Below are 26,856 nucleotides of genomic sequence, written 5' to 3' on the forward strand. Positions count from 1 at the left end.
CTTCTCCACACCCTCTCCAGCATTTACTGTTTGTAGATTTTTTGATGATGGCCCTTCTGACTGGTGTGTGGTGATACCTCATTGTAGCTTTGATTTGCATTTCTCTAATGATTAGTGATGCTGAGCATACTTTCATGTGTTTGTTGGCAATCTGTATAACTTCTTTGGAGAAATGTCTGTTTAGGTCTTCTGCCCAATTTTGGATTGGGTTGTTTGTTTTTTTTTGATATTGAGCTGCATGAGCTGCTTATAAATTTTGGAGATTAATTCTTTGTCAGTTGCTTCATTTGCAAATATTTTCTCCCATTCTGAGGGTTGTCTTTTCGTCTTGTTTCTTGCTTCCTTTGCTATGCAAAAGCTTTTAAGTTTCAATAGGTTTCATTTGTTTATTTTTGTTTTTATTTCCATTTCTCTAGGAAGTGGGTCAAAAAGGATCTTGCTGTGATTTATGTCATGGAGTGTTCTGCCTATGTTTTCCTCTAAGAGTTTTATAGTGTCTGGCCTTACATTTAGCTCTTTAATCCATTTTGAGTTTATTTTTGTGTATGGTGTTCGGGAGTGTTCTCATTTCATTCTTTTACATGTAGCTGTCCAGTTTTTCCAGCACCACTTATTGAAGAGGCTGTCTTTTCTCCATTGTATATTCTTGCCTCCTTTATCGAAGATAAGGTGACCATATGTGTGTGCGTTTATCTCTGGGCTTTCTATCCTGTACCATTGATCTATATTTCTGTTTTTGTGCCAGTACCATACTGTCTTGATTATTGTAGCTTTGTAGTATAGTCTGAAGTCTAGGAGCCTGATTCCTCCAGCTCCAGTTTTCTTTCTCAAGATTGCTTTGGCTATTTGGGGTCTTTTGTGTTTCCATACAAATTGTGAAATTTTTGGTACTAGTTCTGTGAAAAATGCCATTGGTAGTTTGATAGGGATTGCATTGAATCTGTAGATTGCTTTGGGTAGTAGAGTCATTTTCACAATGTTGATTCTTCCAATCCAAGAACATGGTATATCTCTCCATCTGTTGGTATCATCTTTAATTTCTTTCATCAGTGTCTTATAGTTTTCTGCATACAGGTCTTTTGTCTCCTTAGGTAGGTTTATTCCTAGGTATTGATTCTTTTTGTTGCCATGGTAAATGGGAGTGTTTCCTTAATTTCTGTTTCAGATTTTTCATCATTAGTGTATAGGAATGCAAGAGATTTCTGTGCATTAATTTTGTATCCTACTACTTTACCAAATTCATTGATTAGCTCTAGTAGTTTTCTGGTAGCATCTTTAGGATTCTCTATATATAGTATCATGTCATCTGCAAACAATGACAGTTTTACTTCTTTTCTGATTTGGATTCCTTTTATATCTTTTTCGTCTCTGACTGTGTGGCTAAAACTGCCAAAACTATGTTGAATAATAGTGGTGAGAGTGGGCAATCTTGTCTTGTTCCTGATCTTAGTGGAAATGGTTTCAGTTTTTCACCATTGAGAATGATGTTGGCTGTGGGTTTGTCATATATGGCCTTTATTATGTTGAGGTAAGTTCCCTGTATGTCTACTTTCTGGAGGGTTTTTATCATAAATTAGTGTTGAATTTTGTCAGAAGCTTTTTCTGCATCTATTGAGATGATCATATGGTTTTTCTCCTTCAATTTGTTAATATGGTGTATCACATTGATTGATTTGCATATATTGAAAAATCATTGCATTCCTGGGATAAACCCCACTTGATCATGGTGTATGATCCTTTTAATGTGTTGTTGGATTCTGTTTGCTAGTATTTTGTTAAGGATTTTTGCATCTTTTTTCATCAGTGATATTAGCCTGTAGTTTTCTTTTTTTGTGACATCTTTGTCTGGTTTTGTTATCAGGGTGATGGTGGCCTCATAGAATGAGTTTGGGAGTGTTCCTCCCTCTGCTTTATTTTGGAAGAGTTTGAGAAGGATAGGTGTTAGCTCTTCTCTAAATGTTTGATAGAATTCGCCTGTGAAGCCTTCTGGTCCTGGGCTTTTGTTTGTTGGAAGATTTTTCATCACAGTCTCAATTTCAGTGTTTGTGATTGGTCTGTTTATATTTTCTATTTCTTCCTGGTTCAGTCTCGGAAGGTTGTGCTTTTCTAAGAATTTGTCCATTTCTTCCAGGTTGTCCATTTTATTGGCATATAGTTGCTTGAAGTAACATGACATCTCTCATGATCCTTTGTATTTCTGAAGTGGCAGTTGGTACTTCTCCTTTTTCATTTCTAATTCTATTGCTTTGAGTCTTCTCCCTATTTTTCTTGATGAGTCTGGTTAACGATTTATCCATTTTGTTTATCTTCTCAAAGAACCAGCTTTTAGTTTTATTGATCTTTGCTATTGTTTCCTTCATTTCTTTTTCATTTATTTCTGATCTGATCTTTATGATTTCTCTCCTTCTGCTAACTTTGGGGTTTTTGTTCTTCTTTCTCTAATTGCTTTAGGTGTAAGGTTAGGTTGTTTATTTGAGATGTTTCTTGTTTCTTGAGGTAAGACTGTATTGCTATAAACTTCCCTCTTAGAACTTCTTTTGCTGCATCCCATAGGTTTTGGGTCATCGTGTTTTCATTGTCATTTGTTTCTAGGTATTTTTTGATTTCCTCTTTGATGTCTTCAGTGATCTCTTGGTTATTTAGTAGTGTAATGTTTAGCCTCCATGTGTTTTTATGTTTTTACATTTTTTTTCCTGTATTTGATATCTAGTCTCATAGTATTGTGGTCGGAAAAGATACTTGATACGATTTCAATTTTCTTAAATTTACCAAAGCTTGATTAGTGACCCAAGATATGATCTATCCTGGAGAATGTTCCATGAGCACTTAAGAAGAAAGTGTAATCTGCTGTTTTTGGATGGAATGTCCTATAAATATCAATTAAGTCCATCTTGTGTAATGTATAATTTAAAGTTTGTGTTTCCTTATTTATTTTCATTTTCAATGATCTATCCATTGGTGAATGTGGGGTGTTAAAGTCCCCTACTATGACTGTGTTACTGTCGATTTCCCCTTTTATGGCTGTTAGCATTTTCCTTATGTATTGAGGTGCTCCTATGTTGGGTGCATAAATATTTACAATTGTTTTATCTTCTTCTTGGATTGACCCCTTGATCATTATGCAGTGTCCTTCTTTGTCTCTTGAAATAGTCTTTATTTTAAAGTCTATTTTGTGTGATATGAGAATTGCTACTCCAGCTTTCTTTTGATTTCCATTTGCATGGAATATCTTTTTCCATCCCCTCATTTTCAGTCTGTATGTGTCCCTAGGTTTGAAGTGGGTCTCTTGTAGACAGCATATATGCAGGTCTTGTTTTTGTATCCATTCAGCCAGTCTATGTCTTTTGGTTGTAGCATTTAATCCATTTACATTTAAGGTAATTATTGATATGTATGTTCCTATTACACTTTTCTTAATTGTTTTGGGTTTGTTATTGTAGGTCTTTTCTTTCTCTTGTCTTTCCTGCCTAGAGAAGTTCCTTCAGCATTTGTTGTAAAGCTGGTTTGGTAGTGCTGAATTCTCTTAGCTTTTGCTTGTCTGTAATGGTTTAATTTCTTTATCAAATCTGAATGAGATCCTTGCTGGGTAGATTAATCTTGGTTGTAGGTTTTTCCCTTTCATCACTGTAAATATGTCCTGACACTCCCTTCTGGCTTGCAGCATTTCTGCTGAAAGATCAGCTTTAAACGTTATGGGGCTTCCATTGTATGTTAATTGTTGCTTTTCCCTTGCTGCCTTTAATATTTTTTCTTTGTATTTAATTTTTGATAGTTTGATTAGTATGTGTCTTGGCGTGTTTCTCCTTGGATTTATCCTGTATGGGACTCTCTGCACTTTCTGGACTTGACTGACTATTTCCCATATTGGGGAAGTTTTCACCCATAATCTCTTCAAATATTTTCTCAGTCCCTTTCTTTTTCTCTTCTTCTTCTGGGACCCCTATAATTCAAATGTTGGTGTTTTTAATGTTGTCCCAGAGGTCTCTGAGATTGTTCTCAATTCTTTTCATTCTTTTTTCTTTATTCTGCTCTGCAGTAGTTATTTCCACTATCTTATCTTCCAGGTCTGTTATCCATACTTCCACCTAAGTTATTCTGCTATTGATTCATTCTAGAGAATTTTTAATTTCATTTATTGTGTTGTTCATCATTGTTTGTTTGCTTTTTAATTCTTCTATTTCCAAGATTTTGGATCATCTTTACTATCATTACTCTGAATTCTTTTTCAGGTAGACTGCTTATTTCCTCTTTATTTGTTTGGTCTGGTGGGTTTTTACCTTGCTCTTTCATCTACTGTGTATTTCTCTGTCTTCTCATTTTGCTTAACTTACTGTGTTTGGTGTCTCCTTTTTGCAGGCTGCAAGTTTGTAGTTCCCATTGTTTTTGGTGTCTGCCCCCAGTGCCCCCAGTGGGTAAGGTTGGTCCAATGTGTTGTGTAGTCTTCCTGGTGGAGGGGACTGATGCCTGTGTTCTGGTGGATGAGGCTGGATCTTGTCTTCCTTGTGGTTGTGTGTTTTGGGGTGTCTGTGAACTTATTTTGTTTTTAAGCAGCCTCTCTGCTAATGGGTGGTGTTGTGTTCCTGTCTTGCTAGTTGTTTGGCATAGGGTGTCCAGCACTGTAGCTTGCTGGTCGTTGAGTGGTGATGGGTCTTAGCATTGAGACGAGATCTCTGAGAGAGCTTGCACCATTTTGATATACGTGGGGCCAGGAGATCTCTGCTTGACAAATATCCTGAACTCGGATCTCCCACCTCAGAGGCTCAGGCCTGACCCCTGGCCAGAGGACCAAGATGCTGTCAGCCACATGACTCATAAGAAAAGGGAGAAATAAAAAGAAAGAAAGAAAGAAAGAAAGAAAGAAAGAAAGAAAGAAAGAAAGAAAGAAAATAAAGTTATCAAAATAAAAAAATTATTACAAATAAAAAATTTAAAAGTAATTTAAAAAAGAAAGAGAGAAAGAAAGAAGAGAGGAACAGAATGAAAAAACAAATCCACCAATGATGACAAGAGCTAAAAAGTATACAAGAAAAACAAAACAAAAATAAATGGACTGTCAGAACCCTAGGACAAATGGCAAAAGCAAAACTATACAGACAAAAATCACACAAAGAAGTATACATGTACACTCTCACAAAAAGAGAAAAAGGAAAAAAATATATATATATATTTTAAAAAAGGAAGAGAGCAACCAAATCAGTAAACAAATCTACCAATTATAATAAGCTCTAAATACTAAACTAAGATAAACATAAAACCAGAAACAAATTAGATGCAGAAAGCAAACCCCAAGTCTACAGTTGATCCCAAAGTCCACCACCTCAATTTTGGGATGACTCCTTGTTTATTCAGGTATTCCAGGGATGCAGGGTACATCAAGTTGATTGTCGAGATTTAATCTGCTGCTCCTGAGGCTACTGGGAGAAATTTCCCTTTCTCTTCTTTGTTCACACATCTCCTGTGGTTCAGCTTTGGATTTCGCCCTGCCTCTGCATGTAGGTCACCTGAGGGTGTCTTTTGGGAAGTCTGAGGTCTTCTGCCAGCATTCAGTATCTGTCCTGTAGGAGTTGTTCCACATGTACGTGTAGTTTTGATGTATTTGTGGGGAGGAAGGTGATCTCCACGTCTTATTCCTCCACCATCTTGAAGGAGCCTCTCGAAGATTTTTTTTAACCTTAGCATTTCAGTAAAACAGACATACATGAAGTGTATAAACATAAGTATATAGTTTGATTAATTTTCATAGTGACAACACCAATATATCCAGCACAAATCAAGAACAGAACATTAACAGCATCCCAAAGTCTTATTTATGCCCCCTTTCTTTTACTGTCTTCTCCTAAGAGTACCACCATCTTAACTTCTTAAAACATAGATTCATTTTATCTGTCATTAACTCTCTCTCACCAAACTTGGTATTGTCTAACTTTCATGTTAGTTATTCTGATGCATGTGTAGTTCAGGTTTTAATTTGCATTTCCTTGGTGACTAAAGAAGTTGAGCATCTTTAATATTTATTGGCCATTTATACATTCTCTCTTGTGATGAGCATACTCAAATATTTTGCTCAACCTTTTTTTTTTTTTTTTTTTTTGTCTGCACTGTGCAGCATGCAGGACCTTAGTTCCCTGACCAGGGATTGAATACATGCTTCCTGCAGTAAGAGCATGGAGTCTTAACCACTGGACTGCCATGGAAGTCCCTCAATTTTCTATTGAGTTGCTTGACTTTGTCTTATTGATTTGTAGAATTATAAACACATTAGAATACAAGCCCTTTGTTTTATATATAGCAAAATCTTCCCTCACTGTGTGGGTTGCCTTTTTACTTCTGAAAATGTATCTTTTGCTGGACTAAAGTTATTAAACTTTAAAAAAGGTCAGTTTTTGGGGCTTCCCTGGTGGCGCAGTGGTTGAGAATCTGCCTGCTAATGCAGGGAACACGGGTTCGAGCCCTGGTCTGGGAAGATCCCACATGCTGCGGAGCAACTAGCCCGTGAGCCACAATTACTGAGCCTGCGCGTCTGGAGCCTGTGCTCCGCAACGAGAGGCCGTGATAGTGAGAGGCCAGCGCACCGCGATGAAGGGTGGCACCCCGCTTGCCACAACTGGAGAAAGCCCTCGCACAGAAATGAAAACCCAACACAGCCATAAATAAATAAAAAATTAAAAAAAAAAAAAAAAAAAAGGTCAGTTTTCACTTCGGATTCTTTATCATTTAATATTCCTAAGAGAGGAATAAGGCATCAAATAACAGTTGATGTGTGTCCTATCTAAAAAATTGTTGGCTACTCCAGCCAAATAGACGTTCTACAATACTTTATTTTTAAAGCTGTGTTTTATCTTTCACATATATTTAATGCATTTGAAATAGATTTTTGTCTGTGGTCTTAGATGGGGGTCCATATATAATTTTTCCGAGTAGTTATCCAGTTTACATTTCATCGTTTATTGGAAAGATCATCTTTTTCCCAATCCTATGTACTGTCTGTTCCATTTGTCATAAATATCAGATAACTTGATATGTGTGAGTCAGTTTCTGATTCTCTATTTCATCATTTTCATCCATTTGCTTTTCCTTGAATCAATAGCACATTATATTACTTTAGTTTTATGTCTGGATAGCAAGTCTTCAGTTTATGGCTTCGGCTTTTTTAGAAACAGCTTGTCAATTTCAGGAATTAAAATTTTTAAAAAACTGCTTTAAGTTTTACCAAATTTGTATTAAATCTAAGAAGTAGTTTGGAAAGAATTGACATCTTTATGCTTTTTCCTATTTATAATCTAATCTATCTTTCCACTTTAATTTTTCAAATGTTTTGTAGATTTTAGTGGTGAAGTCTTATATATCTTTCAACTGATTTATTCCTATGAATTTTTTTCTTTTTATTTGGGGAGGGTATTGCAAATCATACTTTCAAGTTTTTCTTTTCCATTTAATTATTGGAGATATATATGTATATACATATGTGTGTGTGTGTGTGTATATATATATATATATAACTCTGATTTCTTTAAAATATTTTATTTTTTAGAACAGTTTTAGGCTTACAGAAAAGTTGAGGACCTAGTACAGAGTATGTCCCTTACCCAGTTTTCCCTGTTATTAACATCTTGCATTCTTAGGATACATTTGTAATAATTAGTAAATCAAATTGATACATTGTTCATAAATAAAGTCCACAGTTCATTCAGATTTCCCTAGTTTTTATCTAAAGTCTTTCTGCTTAAGGATCCCATCCAGGATACCACATTACTTTTCTTTGTTGTGTTTCCTTAGGCTTCTCTTGACTGTGACAGTTTCTCAGAATTTCCTCATTTCTGATGATGTTGACTGTCTTGCAGGGTACTGGTCAAGTATTTTGTAGAATTACCCTCTATCAAAATTTGTCTGATGTTTTTCTCATGATTAGACTGGGGTTGTGAATTTTGGAGAGGAAGGCCACAGAAGTAAAATGTCATTTTAATTATATCATGTTAAGTATATCTACTATCAACTTATGTTTACATAAGATACATTTGCAATAAAGTTAGATTTTCAGGTTACAATCTTCACTCCTTGGGATCCTCAATTTTCTAAATTATTTTTTTAATTGTATACATTAAGGTTCATTTGCTGTAAAGCTCAATACATCTTGACAACTGCATAATGTCACTTATTGACCACTATGGTATCACACAGAATAGTTTCATTACCCTAAAACTCTCCTGTGCCTCACCCATTCAACCCTACCCCCTACCTCTGAACCCCTGGCCACCACTGATATTTTTTACTGTGTCTGCAGTTTTACCTTTTCCAGAATGGCATATAATTGGAATCATACAGTATGTAGCCTTTTTAGACTGGTTACTTTCACTTAGCAATATGCATTTAAGGTTTCTCCACATCTTTTTGTGACCTGGGAGCTCATTTCTTTTTATGGCTGAAAAACATTCTGTTGTACAAATGTCATTTGTGTACTCATTTACCTATTGAAATCATCTTTGTTGCTTTCAGTTTTTTGTGATTATGGATAAGGAGGCTATAAACATTTTCATGCAGATTTTTGTGTGGATGTAAGTTTTATAATAAGTTGGGTAAATACCTAGGAACACAGTTGCTTGATCATATGGTAAGCATATGTTTAGTTTTGTAAGAAACTGTCAAAATGCCATGCAGAGAAGCTATACCATTTTGCACTCCCATCAGCAGTGAATGAGAGTTCCTGTTTTTGGCCACATTCTCACCAGCACTTAGTATTTTAATTTTTTTTAACCACTCCAATAAGTCTGTAGTAGAATCTCATTATTGTTTTAATTTTCAATTTCCATATTACAAGAGATTTTGTGCATTTTTTCATGTGCTTATTTGCCACTTATATATCTTCTTTGGTGAGGTTTCTGTTTAGACTTTTGCCTAATTTTTAATTAAGTTTGTTTTCTTATTGTTTCTTGTATATTTTGGATACAAATCTGCTATAGTCTAAATATTCATGTCTCCCTCTGAAAATTCATATGTTGAAATCCTAACCCCCAAAGGTTATGGTATTAGTAGGTGGGGCCTTTGGGAGGTGTTTATGTCATGAGGGTAGAGCCCTGATGAATGGGATTAGTGCTCATATGAAAGATCCACAGAGAATTTAGTCCCTGTCACCATGTGAGGATACAATGAGAAGTCAACAAACCATAAGAGGGCTCTCACCCAATCATGCTGGCACCCTAATCTTGGACTTCCAACCTCCGGAACTGTGAGAAATAAATTTCTGTTGTTTATAAACCACTCAGTCTGTGGTAGCAGACTGAAAGGACTAAGAAAAAGTCCTATATGATGTACATATTTTACAAATACTTTCTTCCAATCTGTCTTATCTTTATATTCTCTTAACATTGTCTTTCATAGAACAAAAGTTCTTAATTTTAATGACGTCCAACTCATCAAATTTTTTTTTACATTCATGTATCATACTTTTGGTATTGTATCTAATAACTCATCACCACGCCCAAGGTTACCTAGATTTCCTCCTATGCTTTTTTCTAGAAGTTTTATAGTTTTCCATGTTTTAATTGATCTATAAATCCATTTTGAGTTAATTTTTGTGAAAGGTAGTTAGATGCCTATATTAATATTTTTTTAAGCATATGGATGTTGTGAAATGTTGAATAACGTCCCCCTTGCTCCCAAATTTATGTCTACCTGGAACCTCAGAATGTGATCTTATTTAGAAATAGGGTCTTTGCAGATGAAATTAAGGTAAGGATCTCAGGATGAAATCATCCTGGGTTAGGGTGGGCCCTAAATTCAATGACTGGTGTCCTTATAAGAAGAGGATAGGACACACAGAGACAGAGTAGAACAGCATATGAAGATAGAGGCAGATACTACAGCGAAGCATCTATAAATCAAGGAATGCCAAGGTTTATTGGAAACCACCAGAAGCTTGGAGAGAAGCAGGCAACACTACTGACACCTTGATTTAGGACTTCTAACTTCTAGATCTGTGAAAAAATAAATTTCTATTGGTTTAAGCCACCAAGTGTGTAATAGTTTGTTATGACATCCCTAGGAAAGTAATCAGACATCCAATTGTCCCAACAACATCATTTGTTTAAAAGACTGTTCTTTCTCCATTGAATTGCCTTTGTGACTTGGTCAAAAATCAGCTGACTATATTTGTGTGGGTCCATATCTGGACTTTCTATTCTGTTCCATTGACCTATTTTCTATTCTTTGGCCAATACCACACTGTACTGATTACTGCAATTTTATAGTATGTCTTGAAGTCGGGTAGTGTCACTTCCCCAACTTTTTTCTTCTCTTTCAGTAGTGCTTTATTCTGGGTCTTTTACCTCTCCATATAAACTTTAGAATCAGTTTGTCAATATCCATAAAATAACTTGCTGGAATTTTGATTGGAATTGCATTTAATTGACAGATCAAGTTGGGAAGAACTCATATCTTAACAATACTGTGTCTTCCTGTCCCTGAATATGGAATATCTCTCATTTATTTTGTTCTTTGATTTCATTCATCAAAGTTTTGTAGTTTCCCTCATATAGATCTTGTACATATTTTGTTAGATTTATATCTAAGTATTTCATTCTGGGGCTGCTAATGTAAATGGTATTGTGTTTTTAATTTCAAATTCCACTTGTTCTTTGCTGATATACAGGAAAGTGATTGACTTTTGTATATTAACCTTGCAATTCTACAACCTTCTTATAATCTCTTATTAGTTCCAAGAGTTTCTTTAGTTGATTCTTTCTAATTTTCTACATACACAATCATACCACCTGAGAAAAAAGATAGTTTTATGTCTTTCTTTCAAATCCGTATATCTTTTATTTCTTTTTCTTGCTTTATTGCAATAGGGAGAATTTTCAATATGATGTTGAAAAAGAGTGGCAAGAGGGGACATTTTTGTATTGTACCTGATCTTAGAGAGAAAGCTTCAAGTTTGTCACTATTAAAATATGATACTAGCTGTAAGCTTTTTGTAGATATTCTTTATCAGGTGGAGAAAGTTTCCCTCTATTCCTAGTTTACTGAGAGTTTTTATCATGAATTGGTGTTGGATTTTATTAAATGTTTTTTCTGTATCTATTGATATGATTCCATGTGACTTTTCTTTTATAGTCTGTTGATGTGATGGATTACATTAATTGATTTTCAAATGTTGAACCAGCTTTGCATACCTGGGATAAATCCCACTTGTTTGTGGGGCATAATTCCTCTCACACACTTTTGGATTCAGTTTGCTATTTTCTTTAGGATTTTTCCATCTATGTTCATAAGAGATATTGGTCTATAGTTTTCTGTTCTTTTAGTGTCTTTAGCATTTTCTTTTTATTCTTTTTAGAGTTTCCATATCTCTGCTTACATTATCCACATGTTCTTGCATGTTTCAACTTTTCCACCAGAGTTCTTAATATATTAATCATAGTTATTTTCAACTTCCTGTCTGGTAATTTCAAATTCTAAACTGTCAACTGAAAGAGAAACACACAACATAAAAGCTGTGAGTTAAATTTTCTTGGAAGACATTATTGAGGGACTATAGCCCAGGAGACAGCCTCTCAGATTGCTCTGAGAAACTTCTCTAAAGAGGTAAGGGAAGAGATAGGAATATATATATATATATATATATATATATATATATATATATATATATATATATATATATAAGCTTTTTTGCTGGGGAAAACATGCAGTCAGGCATAAAAATACCACTGCTAATCACAAGGACAGACATCTCAGGTTAATGATTTCAGTACTTTTCTATGAATGGGAAGATGCAAGAATCTGGGGTCATTGAAATTTTTCCTTAGATATTGATCTTAACTATCTAGGGGCTGGTATATCCAAAGCAAAGAATGCTTCCTGTTTTCTCCATCCTGAATTCCCCTCAGGTTCACTGTCAGTGGGTGACTGCAGTGGCTAATGGCTTGATCCTTGTAGAACTGGGATGGCAGGCAACAATTTTTACTTTATAGTCCTATGTTTGAATCTGGTTTAGATGCTTGCTTTGTCTCTTCACACTGCTTTTTTTTTTAGTATGCCTTGTAATTTTTTTTGGAAATCCAGATGTGATACATCAAATAATAGGAACTAAGGTAAATGGAGATTTAGTGTGGGTTTTACAGTAATCTGGCTAGAAGTTGGATTGTATTTACTGTTTACTGTAGGTCTAGGTTTCAAGGGCTTCAAAGTCTTGTAGTTTCCTTGTTTTTTTCCCCAGTTTTTTTTTAATTTCCCTAAGAACTCCTTATTTATTGGAGTCTAAGCCTGGTAGCCATTTCAGCTCTAATCCACTCTCATATTTTAGCCTTGTTGATATGGAGGTAAAGAGAGAGGGAGGGGAAGTTTTAAAATATCTTATGGCTAATCCTTACTCTTTTAGTAGGCCTGTGTCCCTTGGCTGTGACCTTCACAAGTTTTTTTACCTATTTTTCTCCTCCTTCCTCCCACTTAGATCAGTCAGGAAAGCTAAAGGAAACTGAAATTAGGTCATTGTCCTTCCACCCACGTGAGCTAAGGCCCTGGTAAGGTCTTTTACCCTGGACAGTAGGTCTTTTTATGGAAAATGCACTGGGCTTATTTCAAAATGGCAACTTTCCCCTCCCCTTGCCAAAGATATGAGGTGATTTTTTTGGCTCTTCACCATGAGAACCTGGTGGAGTTCCTGCTGGTGAAACCTATGGAACGTGGGGTCCTCCCTAAGCCTGGGGTCCTGAGGAGTTTATCACCCTCGATTTAGGTCACACTCAGCCTCCAGAAAGTCATCAAAATTATGATTACTCATAATAAAATTACTCATTTTATGTTGGTTAATTTATGTTGCAACTTTTGGACTTGATAAATATTTATTAATTAGGTATTATACAACAAAAACATTTCTAGGAACTATCAGTGGTGAAGAAGATAGGAGAGTTCATTTTCTAATGGGGGAAGAGAGAGAATAAAAAGATAATTATAAAACAGAGAGATAAGTGCTATGATAGGGGTAAGTCTAGGTTAGTATGAAGTACATTTCTCTTAATTCATACTGGGTTTTATTTTCAGATAATCGACATAGGATAAAGCACAAAAATAATGAGACAGCTATATTGGGAGAAAACGTGACGATTTTCTGCAATTTAACAACTCCAGTAGACGTTGTTTAAATTACCTGGCAGAAGATCCAAGATTCTTTGCCACAAAATATTGGCACGTATAGCAGTAAATATGGAGAAAAGACTCTTCCACCATACATAGATCGGCTACACTGTGAGGCCATCGAACCCAATTCCTCATTCATAACTATCCGAGAGGTGACATTTGAAGTCGAAGCCTGCTACAAATGTTTATTTAATGTGTTCCCACACGGAAGCCACGGAGGACAAATCTGCCTTAACATTATAAGTATATAAATTTTTATGTGGAGTCAAAATCATGGGGATGTGGTCTTTGAAGGTTAAGATCCAGAGAAAGAATTTTAGAGAAGGAAAGACTATAATAGAGGTCATTCAGCTGAAGTCTTTTATTATATAGAAGAAAAAAAAAAACAGAAGTCAATGATGGTCACATAATTTCCCTTTTTATACACAGTGCAAGACCAGGCATAGCATTAAGGTCTTCTGCCCTCTCATCTAACTTTTTTGTACTACACTGCACTGGCTTCAATCCATTGGATAAATCTCATGAGTGGCATCAGGGTTTTCATTGGGAAAAGAGAGGAAAAGAAAAAGAGACAGTAGAGAAGAAGAAAGAAGAAAGACGATGCTAAGAGAATAAGAATTTCCCAGTCTTCAAATTAACAAAACGTTGAAGGGGTAGTGATAGTGTCATAGAGTTCCCTCATTATGTTTCTATAAATTTAAAGTATTATGAGTTTATTTAATGTAATTTTAAGTTTGAACGGAAGTGGAGATACAAATTGTTCCTCTCAAATTGGAGGATAGTGAATATAGGAGATGGAATTAGGAGGTTTTGTAATATGTGAGGAGAGGTGTTTGAGACGGACATGTTTTCAACATTTTGGTTTCATATGAAAGTTTTGGAAAGTCCATCTTTAACACCATAGGAATCTAGGGGGACATATTTTTAAATTTAATTTTGTTTCTCTCTCTCTCTCTCTTTTTATTTTTATTTTTATTTTGCCTCAGCTGTATCTGAATTAAGAACTGAACTCCAGTCCAATCTTGACTCGGAAGATTTTCTTAGATTTACTTACTTGGCTGTGGGAAAACCTGCTCCTCAAATATCTCTTTTCCCATTACAAGTCTTAATTAATCCACCAGAGGAATCCCTTGCTCTGAACCCCAGTGGCACAGTTACTATCACTGAAATGTATAACGTCTCCTTGGAGACTGTGAGGTCCCTAAGACTCCGACACCTGATTGTGCACATGGATCAGCCTCTAAGGAATGAAGAGAAGATCATTCCTCTGTCAGTCAAACAAGAATGTAAGTAAAAGTAATAATCAAAACAAGGGGGACTATTTATCATTAAAATCACTACCAGAAGTGTTTGCATAGTCATCAATTTTTAAAAATCTAAATCAGGGTCATACACACACACGGTTAAAAGAATCAAATAATGAAGCTATGATCTACTCCAGCCCTGCTTCCAGGGGTAACTGTTCTTACATGGAAAATTTTGAATTGATCTCCCTTACATGTTTTCCACTGAATTTCTACCACAGTCTATGAAGATTAGGCTCCTTCAACTTTTGTTCCTCCCAATATAGTCCCTTTCTTCACAGTACAGTTCTTTTACTACTTACCTCTGCAACCTTCAACAGCATGATTAAACCTGTGTTTTGCTTCATTTACCATAGAAAGTCTTTCTTAGCTACCCACTTCTCTTTTTGCCCACCTTCCTTTCAAGCTTTGTCAACTGTATCTTCTGTTTCAGAACCATAATTAAGCAGTCTAATTTTCCTAAAGAATGTAAATAATAATTTAAATATATTTGTATATTTAAATAATATAATTTTCTATATAATTTAAATAATTGTTTTCATATTCCACCTGAAAATCTTTTAAAACTAGAACTTTTAATCTCTATATATTCAGTATATATACTGAGGTATTTCGGTTTTAATCTACCACTTTATTATTTGTTTATTATCTGACCAGTTTTATGTCTCTTTCTCTCTCTTCCTCAATTCTTTTAGATTATTTGTTTTTATTTCATTTCCCTCCTCTATAGTTTGTTAATTATACATTCCTATACCCTCTTTAAGAGGTTGACTTGGAGATTATAACATATATCCTTGAAACCTTCTCTTACTATCCAATTTTATACTGGCTATTATCTTTTCATCTTTTTTATTTATTTATTTATTTATTGGCTGCGTTGGGTCTTTGTCGCTGCGCATGGGCTTTCTCTAGTTGCAGCAAGCAGGGGCTACTCTTTATTGCGGTGCCCAGGCTTCTCGTTGCAGTGGCTTCTCTTGTTGCAGAGCACGGGCTCTAGGCATGTGGACTTCAGTGGTTGTAGCACATGGGCTCAGTAGTTGTGACTTGCAGGCTCTAGAGTGCAGGCTCAGTAGTTGTGGTGCATGGGCTTAGTTGCTCCACAACATGTGAGATCTTCTGGACCAGGGCTCGAACCCGTATCCCCTGCATTGGCAGGCAGATTCTTAACCACTGCACCACCAGGGAAGTCCCATCTTTTCATCTGTTGTAACTGCATTTCCATAGCCTCCTTGTCGACAGGGCTCTTGTCACCGTGTTCAGTAATTAATGTGCTTTGACCCAGTTTTCAGAAATTCAAGAAAGCACAGTTTCTTGCCCTCATTACATAGCCTTAAATACTTTTTATATAAATAGAGAAGAGCTCTTGGCTTATCTGCCAACTGGAGTTTCCATCTCTTCCTGCAGAAGATATCTACTGTAGGTGCTTATTATTCAGATAGTAATAGTTCAAATCCTAGACTTTATAATGAGAGTGAAATATTTTCTTTCTCCAAAATACACATTGAGAAGGCAAGTCATTACTTACAGATCATTTTAGAAGCAAGACTATAGTACCTCTGCATATCTTTTGCCGAAAGCACAATCTAATGACTTTTCCAGAATCTTATTTGATGGGACAGCTTGCAGTAGAACTTAGGGTATCTTAATTCCCAGTCTTATATTTTGACAGCTTTCATAAAATTGCTATATGTTCAGAGTTGGTGAGAACATTAAGTAAGTCATGTTAGTCAGCCCGCTTATCCTATTTTATTAAGATATCTTTAACATAATCTATACTTTTGGTTTTTATAAACTCAGGAAAATGATGAGAAGATTAAAGTATCTCCATAATTTGTCACATTCATCCAAGAAACAAAAAGCATCACTAGCCTTCAGTGATGTTGAATCATAAATTTTGAATGAGTGAAGGAGACATCACATCTTTTGGAAATATAACAGTTTTTGTACATAGCCAACTACAGGAGTATTGGAATGAGTAGTCTAGTAAGCAGTCCAGATGGGCTAAACATAACCTCATTTAGGAAATCTCATCGATCTCTGAATTAACCTCTGGGCTAATCTAAATAAAGCACAAAATGAAGGCTAGCACCAAATGAGATGGTTGTAAAACATAATACACTCAGACCACCAAAAACTACCCTCTTCTGTCATTTTCAGCCTCTCCAGGCTACACAACCTGGTTCAAGTAGAGTTCAAAACTCAGTGCTATAGGGAAACTAGCAATTTCCCTGGTGACTCTGGTGGTCATTCTACCAGGCCACAGGATCTATCCTGTGGTCTTAGAATGCTTTCACATGTGATTGATAGCTTGCTTGTTACACAGCTTTAGTTTAATCATCCTTCTGCCCTCAGAACTTCTAGAGTATTTCTCCATTACCCTGACCATCTATTATTATTGATAAGAAGCCAAATGTCAATCAGATAATTGTAATAGAAATATTACTTCTCATTGGTAACATAGTATCTTCTCTTTATTTATTTATTTATTTATTTATTTTTTTTTGAGACGGGCTAAAGTCTTTTTTTTAAAAATTATTATTTATTTATTTATTTATTTTTTGGCTGTGTTGGGTCTTCGTTTCTGCGCGAGGGCTTCCTCTAGTTGTGGCAAGCGGGGGCCACTCTTCATCGCGGTGCGCGGGCCTCTCACTGTCGCGGCCTCTCTTGTTGCGGAGCACAGGCTCCAGACGCGCAGGCTCAGTAATTGTGGCTCATGGGCCCAGCCGCTCCGCGGCACATGGGATCCTCCCAGACCAGGGCTCGAACCCGTGTCCCCTGCATTGGCAGGCAGATTCTCAACCACTGCGCCACCCGGGAAGCCCGTATCTTCTCTTTATTATTAGAGTTTTGAAACTTCCTAGTGCTATTTTTAGTTGTCTTCTTTTTAATCCTTTAATGTGATGGGCATTTGGTGAGTTCATTCAATCTAGAGACTCAAATCCTTCAACTCTGACTATCTTCTCATTTCTTTGAGACTCTTCCCTTTGTTCATCTAACATTCTCTTTTGATAAACTTTGATTAAGTGGTCACTAAAATTTTAGATTGGATTTTATTTTATTTTTTCTTTAATATTCACATTTCTTTTTCTTTTTTTCAGACTGAGTTTCTAAAATTTGTCTTCAAACTCTTTCATTAAATGTTTCCTTCTTTTGATAATCAGGTTTATAATTTTGAATTGCTTTTACAATTTAAAATTAATTTTACAAATTAAAATTGCTTTAATTCATACCCTTATCTTCTTATTTTAAGGAAATAATACCTTCTCAAATCTATCTAGGAATAATAATTCAGAGGTGCTATAATTATCTTTAATTATCTTCACCAGTCCCTGCCTCACTTCCACTGCCATCATTTTAATTTTATATTTCTTTTACTCAGTATTTTTCACTTTGATTACAGGCTTCTTCAAAGTCTAGTGAGCCTTCACTCGGAGTTTAAAGAATCCTTATTTGGTTTATTGCATCTTGTGAAGAGACAAACTTTTTTTTTTTTTAAATTATAGACTATACTTCAGTTTTTTCCCCCTTTTTTTGTTTTTATAAATTTATTTATTTATTTATTTTTGGGTGTGTTGGGTCTTCGTTTCTGTGTGAGGGCTTTCTCCAGTTCCGGCAAGCGGGGGCCACTCTTCATCGCGGTGCGCGGGCCTCTCACTATCGCTGCCTCTTCCATTGCAGAGCACAGGCTCCAGACGCACAGGCTCAGTAGTGGTGGCTCACAGGCCTAGCCGCTCTGTGGCATGTGGGATCTTCCCAGAACAGGGCTCGAACCCGTGTCCCCTGAATTGGCAGGCAGATTCTTAACCACTGCGCCACCAGGGAAGCCCCGAGACAAACTTTTTTGTAGAGAGTAGATAGCAATTAGTCAGGAGAGTCTAAAAGCTGGAATGCAGAGGCCTTTACTCTGGTGCTCTGGCCCCCTCTACCCTGGTTATTTCATATGTTTAATAAATTACTTGAACTACCACCTCATGTTTTTTGCCTGAGTGGTTGGCAAAAGCACTTGGCTGTCCAAAGTTGTGCTTTGGGTTATGGAAGTGGATGCTTATTTATTTATTTATTGAATTTTATTTTATTTATTCATTTTTTTAATACAGCAGGATCTTATTAGTTACCTATTTTATATGTATTAATGTATATATGTCAATCCCAATCTCCCAATTCATCCCACCACCACTACCTGCCCCCCTCCCTGCTTCCCACCCCCTTGGTGTCCATATGTTTGTTGTCTACATCTGTGTCTCTATTTCTGCCTTGCAAACCAGTTCATCTGTACCATTTTTCTAGATTCCACATATATATATTAATATAAGATATTTGTTTTTCTCTTTCTGACCTACTTCACTCTGTATGACAGTCTCTAGGTCCATGGAAGTGGATGCTTTCGACTCTTTTATTCTGTGATTCAGAATATTCCTTCCTTTGTTGTCTGAATCCTGAGCCTCTCCAGGTTCTGCAGGGCTCTCTCTGCAGGAATAGTCTGCTTTGTACATAAATGAACCTGCAGCTTCTTTCATCCTGCACCTTCATAGGCCATTCTTCTAACCTTTTTACGCCTTTCATAAGTTTGTTTAAACTTCTTGCTAATGAAGGTCTTTCTTCTGTCTACTTGTTATTTTTCATTTAATCATTTTATTTTTATTACTGTTACTTTAATGGAGTTTCAGGAAAGAATAGAGGTATTTCTGTTACATGTACCTCTTAAAACTGAAGTTAGGGGCTTCCCGGGTGGCGCAGTGGTTGAGAGTCTGCCTGCCAATGCAGGGGACACAGGTTCGAGCCCTGGTCTGGGAAGATCCCACATGCTGCGGAGCAGCTAGGCCCATGAGCCACACTACTGAGCTTGCACGTCTGGAGCCTGTGCTCTGCAACAAGAGAGGCCGCGATAATGAGAGGCCCGTGCACCGCGATGAAGAGTGGCCCCCACTTGCCACAACCAGAGAAAGCCCTCTCACAGAAACAAAGACCCAACACAGCCATAAGTAAATAAATAAATAAATAAAAATACAGATTCCTAGAGTTTATTCCCTGAAGGTCCAACGTATGAGGTCTGGAGTAGGATATAGAAATTTCCTTGAAACAAAACGAAACAAACCACCTGAGAGAGGATAGGGAATTGTATACTTAAAAAAAACAAAAACAAACAAAAAAAAACTGAAGTTAGTCAGCTTTTTTCCCCTGGTAAGTTTCCCCAAATCATGAGATTGAATTATGGCAATTGAATAGTATATGTGTGTCCCCCTCAATCTATTGGGTAGATTATTATGGTTAATTTCACTTATCACTGAGATACAAATGTCTGTAAAGAAGTAACATCAATTCAGAAGAGGATTCTTCCTTGCTTAGCTTCATAACAAGTATTTGGGATATAAATCCCTGATTTTGCTGAATTCTTATATAGAGCTCCCTCCTGCCTTTTCTTTGTTGCCATTGACTTCAGAGCTGTATTCACATTTTTGTGCCAAATTCTTCCCATTCAACTTCCTCCACACATTTTGAATGAGCTATGTAGTATCTCATTGAAAAAGAACATAGTTAAAAATAGAAACTGAGGCAAAGTGATGCCTGAACAGTCAAAAATAAATGGCACAAAGTTTTTCAACTAAATATGGACTTTCTAATAGTATCTCAGGGAAGAAGTCATTGCTAACAAGAATTTATCTTTTTCTTCAATGATAATGGAAAATTAAAGCAGCAAATTAAAAAGGAATGAGAGAGAACTGACCCAGATAGAAGATGGCGGAAGAGTAAGACGTGGAGATCACCTTCCTTCCCACAGATACAGTAGAAATACATCTACACGTGGAACTGCTCCTACAGAACACCCACTGAACGCTGGCAGAAAACGTCAGACCTCCCAAAAGGCAAGAAACTCCCCACGTACTTGGGTAGGGCAAAAGAAAAAAGAAATAACAGAGACAAAAGAATAGGGACGGGACCTGCACCAGTGGGAGGGAGCCGTGAAGGAGGAAAGGTTTCCACGCACTAGGAAGCCCCTTCGCGGGCAGAGACTGTGGGTGGCGGAGGGGGGAAGCTTCGGAGCCACGGAGGAGAGTGCAGCCACAGGGGCACAGAGGGAAAAACGGAGAGATTCCCGCACACAGGCTCGGTGCCGACCAGCACTCACCAGCCCGAGAGGCTTGTCTGCTCACCCGCCGGGGCGGGCGGGGCTGGGAGCTGAGGCTCGGACTTCGGTCAGATCACAGGGAGAGGACTGGGGCTGGCGGCGTGAACACAGCCTGAAGGGGTTAGCGCACCACAGCTGGCTGGGAGGGAGACCGGGAAAAAGTCTGCAGCTGCCGAAGAGGCAAGAGACTTTTTCTTGCCTCTTTGTTTCGTGGCGCACAAGGAGAGGGGATTCAGAGCGCCACCTAAATGAACTCCAGAGACGGGCGTGAGCCGCGGCTATCAGCGCGGGCCCCAGAGACGGTGAGACGCTAAGGCTGCTGCTGCCACCACCAAGAAGCCTGTGTGCGAGCACAGGTCACTCTCCACACCGCCCCTCCTGGGAGTCGGTGCAGCCCGCCACTGCCAAGGTCCCGTGATCCGGGGACAACTTTCCCGGGAGAACGCACGGCGCGCCTCAGGCTGCTGCAACGTCACGCCGGCCTCTGCCGCCGCAGGCTCGCCCCGCACCCGTACCCCTCCATCCCCCCGGCCTGAGTGAGACAGAGCCCCCGAAGCAGCTGCTCCTTTAACCCCTTTCTGTCTGAGCGAAGAACAGACGCCCTCAGGCGACCTACACGCAGAGGCGGGTCCAAATCCAAAGCTGAACCCCAGGAGCTGTGCGAACAAAGAAGAGAAAGGGAAATCTCTCCCAGCAGCCTCAGAAGCAGTGGATTAAAACTCCACAAACAACTTGATGTGCCTGCATCTCTTGAATACCTGAATAGACAATGAATCATCCCAAATTCAGGAGGTGGACTTTGGGAGCAGGATATATTAATTTTTCCCCTTTTCCTTTTTTTGTGAGTGTATATGTATATGCTTCTGGGTGAGATTTTGTCTGTATAGCTTTGCTTTATAATAGCTTTATTTTACATCACTATATTATATCCTCTTTCTTTCTTTCTTTCTATTTTTTCTCCCTTTTAATCTGAGCCATGTGCATGAAAGTCTCTTGGTGCTCCAGCCAGGCATCAGGGCCGTGCCTCTGAGGTGGGAGAGCCAACTTCAGGACACTGGTCCACAAGAGACCTCCCAGCTCCACGTAATACCAAATGGCAAAAATCTCTCAGAGATCTCCATCTCAACATCAAGACCCAGCTTCACTCAACGACCAGCAAGCTACAGTGCTGGACACCCTATGCCAAACAACTAGCAAGACAGGAACACAGCCCCATCCATTAGCAGAGAGGCTGCCTAAAATCATAATAAGGCCACAGACACCCCAAAATACACCACCAGATGTGGACGTGCCCACCAGAAGGACAAGATCCAGTCTCATCCACCAGAACTCAGGCACTAGTTCCCTCTACCAGGAAGCCTACACAACCCACTGAACCAACCTTAGCCACTGGGGACAGATACCAAAAACAACGGGAACTACGAACCTGCAGCCTGTGAAAAGGAGACCCCAAACACAGTAAGATAAGCAAAATGAGATGACAGAAAAACACACAGCAGATGAAGGAGCAGGGTCAAAACACACCAGACCTAACAAATGAAGAGGAAATAGGTAGTCTACCTGAAAAAGAATTCAGAATAATGATAGTAAGGATGATCCAAAATCTTGGAAACAGAATAGACAAAATGCAAGAAACATTTAACAAGGACGTAGAAGAACTAAAGAGGAACCAAGCAACGATGAAAAACACAATAAATGAAATTAAAAATACTCTAGATGGGATCAATAGCAGAATAACTGAGGCAGAAGAACGGATAAGTGACCTGGAAGATAAAATGGTGGAAATAACTACTGCAGAGCAGAATAAAGAAAAAAGAATGAAAAGAACTGAGGACAGTCTCAGAGGCCTCTGGGACAACATTAAATGCACCAACATTTGAATTATAGGGGTCCCAGAAGAAGAAGAGAAAAAGAAAGGGACTGAGAAAATATTTGAAGAGATTATAGTTGAAAACTTCCCTAATATGGGAAAGGAAATAGTTAATCAAGTCCTGGAAACACAGAGAGTCCCATACAGGATAAATCCAAGGAGAAACACGCCAGGACACATATTAATCAAACTGTCAAAAATTAAATATAAAGAAAACATATTAAAAGCAGCAAGGGAAAAACAACAAAAAACACACAAAGGAATCCCCATAAGGTTAACATCTGATCTTTCAGCAGAAACTCTGCAAGCCAGAAGGGAGTGGCAGGATATACTTAAAGTGATGAAGGAGAAAAACCTACAACCAAGATTACTCTACCCAGCAAGGATCTCATTCAGATTTGATGGAGAAATTAAAAGCTTTACAGACAAGCAAAAGCTGAGAGAGTTCAGCACCACCAAACCAGCTTTACAACAAATGCTAAAGGAACTTCTCTAGGCAAGAAACACAAGAGAAGGAAAACACCTACAATAACAAACCCAAAACATTTAAGAAAATGGGAATAGGAACATACATATCAATAATTACCTTGAATGTAAATGGATTAAATGCTCCCACCAAAAGACACAGACTGGCTGAATGGACACAAAAACAAGACCCATATATATGCTGTCTACAAGAGACCCACTTCAGACCTAGAGACACATACAGACTGAAAGTGAGGGGATGGAAAAAGATATTCCATGCAAATGGAAATCAAAAGAAAGCTGGAGTAGCAATTCTCATATCAGACAAAATAGACTTTAAAATAAAGACTATTACAAGAGACAAAGAAGGACACTATATAATGATCAAGGGATCGATCCAAGAGGAAGGTATAACAATTGTAAATATTTATGCACCCAACATAGGAGCACCTCAATACATAAGGCAAGTACTAACAGCCATAAAAGGGGAAATCGACAGCAACACAATCATAGTAGGGGACTTTAACACCCCACTTTCACCAATGGACAGATCATCCAAAATGAAAATAAATAAGGAAACACAAGCTTTAAATGATACATTAAACAAGATGGACTTAATTGATATTTATAGGACATTCCACCCCAAAACAACAGAATACACATTTTTCTCAAGTGCTCATGGAACATTCTCCAGGATAGATCATATCTTGGGTCACAAATCAAGCCTTGGTAAATTTAAGAAAATTGAAATCGTATCAAGTATCTTTTCTGACCACAACGCTATGAGACTAGATATCAATTACAGGAAAAGATCTGTAAAAAATACAAACACATGGAGGCTACACAATACACTACTTAATAACAAAGTGATCACTGAAGAAATCAAAGGGGAAATCAAAAAATACCTAGAAAAAAATGACAACGGAGACACGACGACCCAAAACCTATGGGACGCAGCAAAAGCAGTGCTAAGAGGGAAGTTTATAGCAATACAAGCCTACCTCAAGAAACAGGAAACATCTCGAATAAACAACCTAACCTTGCACCTAAAGCAATTAGAGAAAGAAGAACAAAACATCCTCAAAGCTAGCAGAAGGAAAGAAATCATAAAGATCAGGTCAGAAATAAATGAAAAAGAAACGAAGGAAACAATAGCAAAAATTAATGAAACTAAAAGCTGGTTCTTTGAGAAGATAAACAAAATTGATAAACCATTAGCCAGACTCATCAAGAGAAAAAGGGAGAAGACTCAAATCAATAGAATTAGAAATGAAAAAGGAGAAGTAACCACTGACCACTGCAGAAATACAAACGATCATGAGAGATTACTACAAGCAACTCTATGCCAATAAAATGGACAACCTGGAAGAAATGGACAGATTCTTAGAAATGCACAACCTGCCCAGACTGAACCAGGAAGAAATAGAAAATATGAACAGACCAATCACAAGCACTGAAATTGAAACTGTGATTAAAAACCTTCCAACAAACAAAAGCCCAGGACCAGATGGCTTCACAGGTGAATTCTATCAAACATTTAGAGAAGAGCTAACACCTATCCTTCTCAAACTCTTCCAAAATATTGCAGAGGGAGGCCGCCATCACCCTGATACCAAAACCAGACAAAGATGTCACAAAGAAAGAAAACTACAGGCCAATATCACTGATGAACATAGATGCAAAAATCCTCAACAAAATACTAGCAAACAGAATCCAACAGCACATTAAAAGCATCATACACCATGATCAAGTGGGGTTTATCCCAGGAATGCAAGGATTCTTCAATATACACAAATCAATCAACGTGATACACCATATTAACAAATTGAAGGAGAAAAACCATATGATCATCTCAATAGATGCAGAAAAAGCTTTCGACAAAATTCAACACCCATTTATGATAAAAGCCCTGCAGAAAGTAGGCATAGAGGGAGCTTTCCTCAACATAATAAAGGCCATATATGACAAACCCACAGCCAACATTGTCCTCAATGGTGAAAAACTGAAACCATTTCCACTAAGATCAGGAACAAGACAAGGTTGCCCACTCTCACCACTATTATTCAACATAGTTTTGGAAGTGTTAGCCACAGCAATCAGAGAAGAAAAAGAAATAAAAGGAATCTAAATCGGAAAAGAAGAAGTAAAGCTGTCACTGTTTGCAGATGGCATGATACTATACATAGAGAATCCTAAAGATGCTACCAGAAAACTCCTAGAGCTAATCAATGAATTTGGTAAAGTAGCAGGATACAAAATTAATGCACAGAAATCTCTTGCATTTCTATACACTAATGATGAAAAATCTGAAAGTGAAATTAAGAAAACACTCCCGTTTACCATTGCAACAAAAAGAATAAAATATCTAGGAATAAACCTACCTAAGGAGACAAAAGACCTGTATGCAGAAAATTATAAGACACTGATGAAAGAAATTAAAGATGATACAAATAGATGGAGAGATATACCATGTTCTTGGATTGGAAGAATCAACATTGTGAAAATGACTCTACTACCCAAAGCAATCTACAGATTCAATGCAATCCCTATCAAACTACCAATGGCATTTTTCACAGAACTAGAACAAAAAATTTCACAATTTGTATGGAAACACAAAAGACCCTGAATAGCCAAAGCAATCTTGAGAACGAAAAATGGAGCTGGGGGAATCAGGCTCCTTGACTTCAGACTCTATTACAAAGCTACAGTAATCAAGACAGTTTGGTACTGGCACAAAAACAGAAATATAGATCAATGGAACAGGATAGAAAGCCCAGAGATAAACCCACGCACATATGGTCACCTTATCTTTGATAAAAGAGGCAAGCATATACAGTGGAGAAAAGACAGCCTCTTCAATAAGTGGTGCTGGGAAAATTGGATAGATACATGTAAAAGTATGAAATTAGAACACTCCCTGACACCATGCACAAAAATAAACTCAAAATGGATTAAAGACCTAAGTGTAAGGCGAGACACTATCAAACTCTTAGAGGAAAACATAGGCAGAACACTCTATGACATACATCACAGCAAGATTCTTTTTGACCCAGCTCCTAGAGAAATGGAAATAAGAACACAAATAAACAAATGGGACCTAATGAAACTTAAAAGCTTTTGCACAGCAAAGGAAACCATAAACAAGACCAAAAGACAACCCTCAGAATGGGAGAAAATATTTGCAAATGAAGCAACTGACAAAGGATTAATCTCCAAGATTTACAAGCAGCTCATGCATCTCAATAACAAAAAATGAACAACCCAATCCAAAAATGGGCAGAAGACCTAAATAGACATTTCTCCAAAGAAGATATACAGATGGACAACAGACACATGAAAGAATGCTCAACATCACTAATCATTAGAGAAATGCAAATCAAAACTACAATGACATATCATCTCACACTGGTCAGAATGGCCATCATCAAAAAATCTAGAAACAATAAATGCTGGAGAGGGTGTGGAGGAAAGGGAACCCTCTTGCACTGTTGGTGGGAATGTAAATTGATACAGCCACTATGGAGAACAGTATGGAGGTTTCTTAAAAACTACAAATAGAACTACCATACGACCCAGCAATCCCACTACTGGGCATATACCCTGAGAAAGCCATAGTTCAAAAAGAGTCATGTACCAAAATGTTCATTGCAGCTCTATTTAAAATAGCCAGAACATGGAAGCAACCTAAGTGTCCATCGACAGATGAATGGATAAAGAAGATGTGGCACATATATACAATGGAATATTACTCAGCCATAAAAAGAAATGAAATGGAGATATTTGTAATGAGGTGGATGGAGTTAGAGTCTGTCATACAGAGTGAAGTAAGTCAGAAAGAAAAACAAATACAGTATGCTAACACATATATATGGAATCTAAGGGAAAAAAAAAAAAAGGCCATGAAGAACCTAGTGGCAAGACGGGAATAAAGACACAGACCTACTAGAGAATGGACTTGA

The 26,856-nt window shown here is 37.4% G+C and overlaps 1 protein-coding gene across 2 annotated transcripts in view; it reads left to right on the top strand.

Moving 5' to 3' along the window:
- Positions 1 to 26,856, top strand: part of LOC309630044 (uncharacterized protein) — a 47,404-nt gene that overhangs the window by 4,793 nt on the left and 15,755 nt on the right. For both annotated transcript variants that reach the window (XM_082394806.1, XM_082394807.1), the window contains exon 2: positions 14,118 to 14,417. In XM_082394806.1, coding sequence (XP_082250932.1) covers positions 14,118 to 14,417 — 300 coding nt within the window. The remainder of the gene's footprint in view (positions 1 to 14,117; positions 14,418 to 26,856) is intronic.

The sequence above is a fragment of the Balaenoptera borealis genome, assembly GCF_965194805.1.
Source record: "Balaenoptera borealis genome assembly, chromosome: 5".
NCBI lineage: Eukaryota > Metazoa > Chordata > Mammalia > Artiodactyla > Balaenopteridae > Balaenoptera > Balaenoptera borealis.